Source organism: Pipra filicauda, unplaced genomic scaffold, assembly GCF_003945595.2.
Source record: "Pipra filicauda isolate LSUMZ 115617 unplaced genomic scaffold, ASM394559v2 scaffold140_size2443280_pilon, whole genome shotgun sequence".
NCBI classification, from domain to species: Eukaryota; Metazoa; Chordata; class Aves; order Passeriformes; family Pipridae; genus Pipra; species Pipra filicauda.
In genome coordinates this window covers 1,809,705-1,821,256 of record NW_024103885.1, presented here as the reverse complement: position 1 = coordinate 1,821,256, position 11,552 = coordinate 1,809,705, and the positions used below count along the sequence as shown (strand labels likewise).

The window sequence follows — 11,552 nt, the reverse complement described above, 5'->3', positions numbered from 1 at the left end:
GGGGGACGGACCGGGCGGGCATCTCGATTGCACCTCTACCGGGACCTCACTGTGACATCGGCGGGGCCGCGCAGCCGGTCCCGGACCCCTCCGATGGGAGCGTCCCGCTGGCACACGGAGGGAGGGCGGGCGCGGGGCGGGGAGATGCGCGGACCGGCCTCCCCCGGCGCCGGCGGCCGGAGCTTTAACGGGGGTGCCCCGGCGGCGCGGAGAGTTGTCCGTACGGGAGCGGTGCCCCATTGCCGGGGTCGGTGCCGGCCATGCCCCCCCCGCGCCCCGCGGCCCCGCACGGCCGGGGCGCAGCCTCCGCCTCGGAGCGCCGCGGGTGCCCGGCGCGGCGCGGCGGCCGCGGGGCGCGGGGGCACAGCGCCCGCCGCTGAGCGGCTCCGCGGGTGCCATGTCCTCGCTGGTGAAGGAGGACCTGGCGAAGAGGCTGTTCGGGCCCCGGCGGCAGAGGCTGCACGAGTTCATCGAGGTGGAGGGCGCGGGTGCCCAGCGCTACTACCTGTGCGCCGCAGGTGCGGGGGCAGCTGCCGGGGGCGAGTGGGTCTGCGAGGGGAGGCGGGCGCGGGTGGGTGCGTGGGGATGCAGAGTGCGCGTACCTGGGCGCTCCCTGAGCGGGAGCGCCCGCCGGGACGGAGCGGGCACCGGGCAGCGCCTCGACGGGGTGCGGCCGCCGCCGCGTCCCGCCCCACCGCTCCTCACTGCTCGGCAGGGCACAGAGCCGAGCTCGCTGCCTCCGCATCGCCAGCAACCCCCGAAACGGCGTTTGCTCCGATTTCTGATTCACACGGGCTCGAGGTTTGACATCAGCGGAGAAAGGTGACTCTTGCAGGACAACTGGTGGCAGTGCGCAACCCGTGGCAGTGCTGTGAGCGTCTGATCTGCTCCGAAAAGAGCAAACCCTTACTATAGTTTAATCGGGTTTGCGTAGGAAAGCGTAACAATGCATTAACATTGCAGGAGACATTTGTCATTTTAAAAGCTTTTACGCTATCCCCCATCTTGGTCTAATGTTCTACATATTGTCCCAGTTACATCAGGAGCAACAAACTAGACTTGTGGTTTAAGTAAATACGCATTAGAGTTAGCAATTAGGACAAACTGTGAGTAAAACAAGATTGCTGTGAGTGGTAATTATCTGGCTACTTCCTAAATTTTTTTCCAAGGGAATCTGTTTTATAGAGGTATTAGAACAAGATTTCAGACGAACTGGTTTATTGTTTTTGTTTGTTTGTTTGAGTGCTTTTTTTAATTTTTATTTCAGAACACTGGAAGATACTCAAAACCAGAAATTATGTCATCTGTAAGTAGTTAGGTTGAGGTGAACGATTCTTCCCGTCTCTTTCTTCTTCAGGTTCAAAATATGTAACAGGTAGAAACAATCTGTGTACTCAAGACATAGATTGGGTTAGTATCCGGTATTCTGTGATCATTATCTTTCTAAACACTTTATGTCCTTAGAATGTATAAGTTGTCTTACAGATTATCAGAAATACTGAGCAAGCTATGTTCCCTGTACTCCCATAATGTTGGTGGAACATGCTTTGTGTTTTAGAACTGTAAAAATAGTTTTAAGAAATGAATTCTGGAATATCATAGAGCTTCTAAACGTACAGAATTGCCAATGTCACACATAGTTTATGAAACAGTCCAGCAGAAGTATGGTTAGCTGCATGTAGTAAATCTAAATATTTCACTGCTGTGAAACATCCAAAGAGGAGAAATAACGTTATGCACCTTTAAAACCTTTACTAAAAACTTCAGTTTAAGGTAGAAGAGAAGAAACCATTAAAGAAAGCCTCTAATCAGATTAACTGATTGGAAGTCTTTAAAGACATGAAGGAAAATTTATGTAGAGTATTAAGAGTGGGATCTCTCCAGTAGTCAATATTAAAGTCGCTTATTATATACAGGCACAGTCAAGTAAGTGGTGAGTAGAATGGAAATCTGATTCTGAAAGATGGGTTGCATCTGGCTGCCAGCAGCTACTGTATTCCACTGTGATTCTGTAGGAGCAAAACACATTATCTTAAAACCTATCCCTGCAATGCAAAGTCTGTGTATTCCTGTTCATTTCAAATTACCATAGCAAAAAAAAAAAATCAGTCAAGCTATAGGCAAAACTTCAGAGGTCTATGCCTTTTGAAATCTGTATTACAACAAAATCCTGGTGTGGGTAACTGAAGAATCTCATTTTTGTGCCAACATTACTTCCTTTCCTTTTCACAACAGCAAGTCCCAGTTCTTGTGTGAAGGTAATAGTATCCTTTCACTGAAAGCTTCATAAACCCCAGAAGAACATAAGGCTGAAATGCAATCCCATTCAGGGGTTTTCACAACCCAGTATTGCTATGCCCAAGAAAGAATGGTAGGAATAGCATTGTATTGTCCAACAGAAACTCTGAAAAAGGTGTTTAGTCCATGGAAGACTTTAAGAAATAGTTTGTGCTCTATGAAGGCATTGCCATAGCTGTGCCCTCCTCAGGAAAAGCTTTTAGAACTTAATAGACTGACATGGTAGATCTGAGCTCATGTTCTATATATTTTTTTTCTTTGACTCTTTTAACTGAGTATAAGAACAAGCAATATGTAAAATATAGGAAAAGTAAATTTATTTTTAATTGAAACTAGTCCACCCAAATTTCACCACTGGGCAGGACATGCTCCTGGTTTCATTATTCCTAACACATCTGTGCTCTGTCCTTATGTCATAGGATTTCTGTTGTCTGACAGAGCAGTGGCGATGTGGAGGACCTGGGGTCCACTAGGACATCCCTTTGTGTTTCTGACAGGACTGGGGGCTTTTGGGCTTGGACTTGTTTCCTTTTGTTTTAACTCTGAGGAAGGCAATATATTTCCAACCAACAGAAAAAAATGGGAGAAACTGAAAGTATGAAGAGAACTTCCTAAGATTACTGTATTAGATTTGCTTGCCAATGAAAATGATTTTAAGTTATCCACCACAGTGGTGGTCTTTTGGTCTTTTTTTTTTTTTTAATAAAAAACCTTCAAGCAACTCTGCTTGATAGGACTAGGAAAAAAAAGCAAGACTGATTTGTATTTCCCAGGCAGTGAAGCTATAGGCTGAGAGAAATTATAATCCATTTATATATTTTCCACTGTTTTTCTTTTCAGTGGAGAGAAGGCATATCTCCAACATACATCCTTTGTTGGTCTTTATTTAATAACCATTTTCTTACAAGCAGGTGAGAAGCAAGAGAAGTTTTAACAAGAGTAAGATAAAACTAGTCAAGTTTCAAAATGGGTTTTCAAAAATTCAGGTAATATTTAGAAATAAAAGAATTTTGCGCCTGTGTTTCTAGCCTCGTGCTATGGTGTCAAAATGCTCCTGCTAGACACAGGTGACATCTCACCCTTAACTTAGGCTACCAGATGGCTTGGGGATGTCTCCTGCCCTGCAGCCATCAGCAGCTGGATGTGCAGGAGATTGTTCAGGCTCTGATGCTTTTCACACTCATCATTGTGTGTTACGGAAATCCAGTCTCCTACACAGCACTCAATGTAATCAATTAATCATGGTAGTTACTGCACAGAGTGTCTTCGTGTTCTTTTTAATCTAATTTCCTGCCTACGTTGGAAAATAGTAATTTCTATAAAGTCAGCACTGGACAGCTTGAAGCTTTAAGAAAATTTTTAAATGTTATTTTTGTGGAGTGGCCTAATTACATATTATATAGAGAAATAAGAGTTTTGCTTTAAAAAAGTAATGGCTACATAAGATAACTTCCTCTACAGAACAGAAAGTGTAGCACAAGTCATGTAAATACAGAGCCTTGGTAGAAGTTTTGCAGTTTTCTGACTGCAGCATCCCAAAAAGACTGCCTCTCAAACCATAAGTGCAGATCCAGTGCCAGAACTAGGCTTTCTTGGCACTGCTAGTGAATTTACATGAAAGGCTTTTGAACAGACAGGACTCTCTGCACAGGCTGGGTAAGGTAAACTCTAGATCTACTAAAAACACTAGATCTACTAAAAGACTGAAAACATGGTGCTATTTCTACTTCCTAGGCAAAATAAAACTATTAAGCCAGTATAAGTCTATACAGCCCTGCCTGTCATGATTTAAAGTTACTATCTAAAATGTAGTTTAATTAAGCCTTCTATTATCAGAACTTTGCATAAGTACTTGCCTGCATATCTAAACTATTTTTTTTCTTGCAGTGACTACAAGTAAAGAAGTAGAAATATGTATGGTGAAACACTGGCGAGTGAATCGAGAGGAGAAATATGAAATAGTTGAAAAGTGGTTTTTGAAAGATCTGGAGATGATTGATGGAAAAGAAGCAGATACTGTAAGTGTTATGTACTATTAAATACATAGAGTATAATTTTCTTGTGTTGCAATTTAGGACAAAATTATTAAAATGCATTATCTGAAAAATAAAGTTATGTTACCAAGGAATTTTTGTTTTATTGCATGTGAGAGGCTCCACATCACATTTTCACTGTTGCAAGGGAAGAGGAAGGAGAGATTTTTGTGTTTTTTGTGATCATCTTTATCTCTCTGGTTGAGACCTGAGGCAGAAGCTGGTTGTTTTCTAATTTGTTAATTATAACTGGCAATAAAAGTTCTCCACCAGCAGCTCCCAGTGTAAACTGCAGTTAATCCCATAGATTTTAAAGTGTATTTGAAAACAAAATTTTGTTAAATATTTCTATGGAGACTGTCACCCTCTCACTTAAATGTTTGAACCTGGTCTCTGTGTGACAAAGTCAACGTGTATAATACCATACAAGTGCATTGTTTGATGTAGCAGCTCACAAAATTGTGTCTTTCAGACAGCTTAGTCTCAGGTTACTTGAATCAATTCAGTATTTGTCTATTTGTGTGTGTAAATATGAAACAGTTTTGGCTAGATCAGGCTGACCTTGCTGCTAAAAAAGTCCTAATCTCAGCTTCAGAAGGATAAAATGAGACTGCAGTAGTACAATACATAACAACTCCAAAAATAGAATTAAATCCAATTTTACAAAGCTAGAAGAATATGCTGAGGAGAATATCTTCTTTATATGTGTGAAAAGACATTTTGACAGTTGTCTGTGTATAATACATGTAGTCCAGGAAAAAATTACTTTTCCCCCTTTGAAAGCACTTTCAAGTGAATGTGAAATAGAATTCAGATTACATAAAGCTAATGAAACAGAAATCAAGAGCCCCACGAGAAATGTTTCAGAGCCTTATTCCAAGGAAAATGATAAATTGGGGTTGTTCTCATTCTGTCCTGTGCACATGGTCCTCAAGGCTAAAAAGCGGAATGTGGGAGACAGAAGAGGTGAACTCTGCTTCAGAGTACCCCCACACCCTGTGAGCTCTTAGCAGTTTAGGCCAGAAGGGAAAAAAAGACAAAACTAAGAATCCTTTACATCCCCTCTCCAAGTTATCTTGCTCCTGAAAATGTTCCTGTCCTTTCCCCAGCCAAAGGCAGCCAGAGGATTTCCTTATCACTTGCTGCATGAATTTAACCTTTTTTTTTTTTTAAGCGTTTTGCTAAAATATTCCTCAGAGATTATCCAGCCTTTCACAACTTGGATAATCAAAATCTGTCTCATTTTTGGTTAAAGAAAAACCTAAATGAACCTCAAACTCATAATTATAGGGTGATTAACACTGCTATAAATGTTCATAATGGAACATTATGAATTTAGCAGAACTTAGCTGCTGCTAAATTCATTAATTGTGCCAAAGAACCAGAAAGCACAAAGAAATACAATTAAGGCAGAAAGGGCCAATCAATATTATTCTTCTGACAGACATAGATAGTTATAGTCTCAGGCAAGTGCTTTTCATATAGTGTGTTTTAGGCAACATGACAAATTGGTTTATTTCAAAACAAGATTGTATAATCTCAATAAATGGCAGCATATTGGTTGAATAAACTTTGAAAGTTTTACTCACAATTCCCAATGGCAAAGAATTCCATCTAATTTTATGTTGCTGCTTTTTAAAGGTATAAAAGACCACTTAAGATGAATAGCAGAAATACACAAAGTACTTTAGAGCCCATCAGAGAAAAAGCCCTGCAGGTAGCTGAGCAGAGAACAACAGATTGCCATTTTAACACTGTAATGCATATAATAATTTCTCTATCTCTCAATTTTATTCCTTTTTTTTTTTTTTTAGGATAATCCATATTTTGATATGCACTTCCACAAGATCTACAATATGGAAGCATATAGTTGTGCATCTAAATATACCTTTGCTCGAACACTAAGCAATCTGAATGCAATGTACCTTAAGAAGGACTTGAAGATTGTGAACTTTGATGACACCTACCTAAATGATGATTCAATCTGGTCATCCAGTAATAGGGATTGCTTAGTAGTTATGAGGATGTGCTTCTATGCTTCCAACCTTTTATGTCTCTCCCTGTGTCCTTTGTCCTGAAGATGCATTTTCTAACATTAAGGTGACTGGTTGACTTTCACTGACCAGCATTTCATATACCATCTGATCAAAAAGATAGTAAGTGATATGCAGTATCTGCTTTTTAGGTTTACATGTAAGTAAAAAATGGAGCGTACTTTTTACATAAACAATTGACCATTTATATATACTGGGAGGGCCTCACTCTAGCAAATACTTACAAATACATGAGGCTCACAAGGTAGAACCAGTAATTCTCACAATCAGTAGTGATTGCTTTTGTAAGTAGAGTTCAGCATTTTCTCATATATTCATGGAGGTATAGATTATCTTTCATTAATAGCTAAAATCATTTTACAGCATTAAGAGCATAAACAGTTAATTTATATCCTAGAAGTAGAAAAAAGAAAGCAACCAATTGAGGTCTGTATAAGAATGATGCACATTTCCATTTTTAAATGTGTTAAAATGCAGAACTCCATTAAAGAAATCATACCTACATCCGTATAAGAATCCAACCCTCATCCTGATGAATCGGAGTATTGCATTTAGGTACCATGTGACCAACTTTTTACCTATGTAGCTATATTATTTTTCCTACAGAACATTTAGTGTGCCCTTTGGCCTTCAATTTGTGGTACTGTCCTAGATAATAAATGTTCTTAAGCAGCATTGCTTTATTTGTCACACCTTTCAGAACTTTTGTATCATTAAAGTCTCCTTTCTAGCACTTCAGTGCTTATAAACAGGCAAGGTTAAGGAACAGAAACTGTTTATGTCTCTGCCTCTGGACCAAGAGATAACAAAGTACTGTGTAAACAATAGTTGTTGGCTACTACACTTACTTTGTAGGAAAGTGATAGACTTTTCAAAATTCATAGAATTATGAGAGTTATTTTCACGAGTTTTTAGCTAATGTTAGCATATTCAGAGCGCTACTTAGAGTTAGATTTACAGTGGGCTGGAGCCTACTTGAATGTTTGGAACATTTCATAAAAAGTTACAGCTGGACTTGTGATAGTAGTATATTACAGTAGAAACAGAGGATGAATTTAAGCTGTATTGAAGCAGGAGCTGAAGGGGAACAATGTTAATAGTAAGAAGCACAGTGATACTGCCTGGTGTCAGTCAGCAATGCTCATTGGCTGTTCATCCCGTAATCAGTAAAGAAATGCCAACCCAGAAGGTCATTCAGAGAAGCTTCTGGTCAGAACATCCTGCAGGAGAAAATCACTTTCTGTTTTGGCAGCCAAGAGAGTATAGGAAGGCCAGCTGTGGACTAAACCAGGTGTGGACCTAAAGCTGACTGATGACAGCTCCTAGGAAATCAGAGGCTGCTTCATTCCCCTCTCCGCACCTGCCATCTGTACAACTGGATAGTCACACAAGGGTCCTGTGCCTTGTACTTTGCTGTTGTCTTTCACATGAACTCCCAGCTTTGAAAACATTTGTGCAAATGTACTTTGGATTCAAAATTAAAATAACATCCAATAACTGAGAGTATATTTGAAAAACTGTAAAATGTACAGCTTTCTACTTTTAAAATGTTACCCTACTGCATGTATATAGGAAAGGCCATACCTTTGATTAGCTAATCTTCAGAAGTTATATATTTATTCTAGGTACATGTTGCAAATTACATGCATTCTAACACAAATCTTAGTAATTATGTATATAATGACAGTTGTGAGAGCAGTTTATGTGGGTAACACATCCTCTGGAACTTGTAAGAACTTAAGTCTTAAATTTGCCACCTACATACCGTTAAAGAGAAGGATTGTATTTATAGTAATTGTTTGTGAAAATCAGTTGTTCTTTTGAGAACGTCTTTGTGACATTTGATTATTAGCTACAAGAAGTATTTGCCTAACATCCAGGTTCCACAAAACCATCTTCAATAGCAAGTATAATTCATGCTACTGCTATCCCTGATACATTGTCTTGTTTGAACCATGTATTAATTGTTGAGATCACAATGTTTTCTGTAACGTGTACAAATTCTTTGCTTAATAGGCACAAGGAAATGTTTTCTGGGTAGAAAAGCTTCCATCATTCATCTCATAATTGTAATAAAGACATAGAACCTCTAAAAATGAGCACTTCAGATCACTCTTCTGAAATAAAGTACATATACAGTGAATTCCTGACCCAATAATTGTCTGTATCATGTTAGAAACTGATGATAGCTAAAAAATTACTATAATGTTCAGCCACATTTAATGGACTTTCTTTGGTAGTTTATATATTTTTATTCTTGTACTGTATAAACAGTAAATTGACTATATTAGAAGGCAAATAAACCTGCATTTTATGTGGAATAATACGCAATTAAAGTCTGTCTGGCATTTCTTCTGTCTAATAACATAGTATTTCAGACATGCTTCACTAAGTAATCAGACTAAACTGAAGGAAAGTTAAAAAAGGTACATTGTCCCTGTCAATTATTTCAGTTACTATCTAAAGGAAAAATACTTTAAAAGGTCTTCAGGGATCTAATCTAGGGACTCCTTACTTTTACACAGTTCTCTGTGTGAACGTCTTTGTAAGACGTCAACTACCAAGACACCGTATAATTGCCTGATCACAATGTGGAAAGTCTGTCTTGAGGTGCTGGAGACCATCACTTTGTGGTGAGTATAGCACAGCTGCACCACAGGACACAGAGAATATGCTGTTATAAATGGAAAAGACCTAACAGGCTAAATAGTCCATCTTTCAGTTAATGCAGAGTTATTTCCTGCATCACATTTCCTGACCTTGGATAAGTAGAACGTAGTTTGAAATACAGTATCAGGGGTTTATCTAGTTCTCCTGGAAGTCTTCTCCAAAATTGAATAGGAACAAACTCTTGTGAATAAATAAATCTGTTGCATTCTTATAAAAGGTTTCAGCTACAGGATGGAATGAATTAATACTTGAGATTGTGGTTATAATGCAGATTTTCTTCAGAAGATGGGAATTGCTATCAGCCATATCTGTTACAGAGAAAAGAAAATATGTAGCAGCCTGAAAATGAAGAAGAGTGATCATAAGCATCACAGAAGAGGCAAAAAGGCTATCATAAAGACTGATCATGTTTTTTCCTATATGTATTTTTTAAAACTCTTTAACCAACATCAGAATTAAGAATGTGGGGAAACCTATGACAAAAGAGTTTATTTAATTTTATTTAAAGCAGAAGTACTCTTCTTCTGTGTGTCTATCTTTCATGGATAACTAATAATTTCCTACATCTTAAATCAGGCAAATACAGAATTTTAAAAATAATTTTGGAAGTGAAACAGAGCAGAGTGCCTGTTCTGGATTGTGTCTTTTGTGTTATTTCTCATTCTTCTCCTTTGTGCTTTGGAGTCATACATATAGTAATACACCTCTTTCCAACACAAGACTATACTGCTTTCCCTGTCATCTACCTATTTCCCAATAGGTTCAGTCACTTTCAGCATATAAATATTTTTCTAGTAAAGCAAGGGATTGTATTATGTAATTTTAAATACGTAATTTAAGAATATTTTGTCTTAAAGTCAGTATCTAAGATCAAAGGCCCTTTCTAAAGAGCATCTGGGGGAAGCTGAAGTAGGAGGGTAGAGGATGGCACTGTGCATCCTGGAAGATTATCTCATGTCAGTTTTAATTTGTAAACACAGTTTACCATTAGAAACTGCATTTTGGTGTGGTTTCTTTTTTCTTCTAACATAATTAACAGCTAGAGACAGGGAACTAGAGAGTTCTGCCTAATAACAACAGCTTTATGAAACCTTGTCTAATATTTTATGGCTGTCTAATATTTTAGTCATTGTATATCTAGCCAGAGACAGTTACATTTTGTGGCTGAATTGAGAAATTACCAAATTATAACTTCTATTTTAACCTTGGCCCTTACAAATGGTATATTATAAAATTATACAGTATGTCATTATGTAAGTAGGAAAATAAAAGTACATTCAGCAAGACTTAATTGGTCAGTCATATTTAATCACAGAATCTGAGCTGGGAGGGACCCACAAAGATCATTGAGTCTAACTCCCAAGTGAATGGCCTGTATGGAGATCAAACCCACAACCTTGGTGTTATTAGCACCATGCTCTAACCAACTAAACAACTGAGCTAATCTCAGTGCTTTCAGTCAAGTGAAAAAATGATACGGGAACTACAAAATCAGAGTTTTAAATGTTATAAGTCCACATATTGGCAATTTATAACAAACCCTTGGAAAAGATGTTTTCTGTTGTTCTTTATTGGTCGTGGCCCGGCAAATACATTTTATCAGTGATACACTGAAGGCATACTGATGTATTAATGTGAATAAATCATACAGTTCAAGTAATCTGTAATTATGCTATCCTTAACTCTGCATGCAAGTATTGAAGAAATACCGTATTATTAACTTACATTAATGATATTAAAAATTAGTTAAGCGTATCAATCCTGTAGAGAACCTCCTTCACAGCAAAGTTTGAACTGGAAGGTAGCTCCAGTTTTCACAGAATTCAGCAGTGGCTACAAGTAGCTACAGCCAGATTGGTACATCATTTCTCACGGTTAGATGCCAAATTCTAAATTTCATGATCACTACTCAGAGAGTACTGTCTGGATTATCACGGACATCAAAGACTATCAATTACTACTGGTGCTTCTGCCTGAGGGCAAAGCCAAAGTCTGAATGCTGCTCACAGAATATGAATATGAGCTGAATGAACTTGAGCCAGCAATGCACCCAGGTGGCCAAGAAAGCCAATGGCATCCTGTATCAGAAATAGCATGGCCAGCAGCACCAGGGCAGTGATCATCCCCTGTACTGGGCATTGGTGAGGCCACACCTTGGCGTTCAGTTCTGGGCGCTTCACTGTAACAAAGACATTGAAGTGCTGGAGCATGTTCACTCAAGGGCAACAAGGTTTCCAAAGGGTGTAGAAAACAAGTCTTAAAAGGAACAGCTGAGGGAATGGGTTTATTTAGTCTAGAGAAGAGGAGGCTCAGGGGGAATCTCATCATACTCCATCCACAAGTACCTGAAAGCAGGTTGTGGTGAGGTGGGGGCCGGTCTCTTCTGCCGTGTCTGCAGTGAGGACCAGAGGAAATGGCCTTAAGCTGAGACAGTAGATTCAGATTAGATATCAGAAAACAAATTTTCACTGTTAGGGCGGTCAGGCACTGGGATAGG

At 39.2% G+C, this 11,552-nt stretch overlaps 1 protein-coding gene across 1 annotated transcript; it reads left to right on the top strand.

Annotated features, from left to right (window-relative positions):
- The first annotated feature begins 379 nt into the window (after positions 1-379).
- On the top strand, positions 380-8,218 carry EXOC1L (exocyst complex component 1 like). The gene is made up of 3 exons (XM_027735865.2): positions 380-518; positions 4,186-4,316; positions 6,146-8,218. The coding sequence occupies exons 1-3, from the start codon at positions 398-400 to the stop codon at positions 6,407-6,409; spliced, it is 516 nt and encodes a 171-aa protein (XP_027591666.1). The 5' UTR covers positions 380-397; the 3' UTR covers positions 6,410-8,218.
- Positions 8,219-11,552: the final 3,334 nt, after the last annotated feature.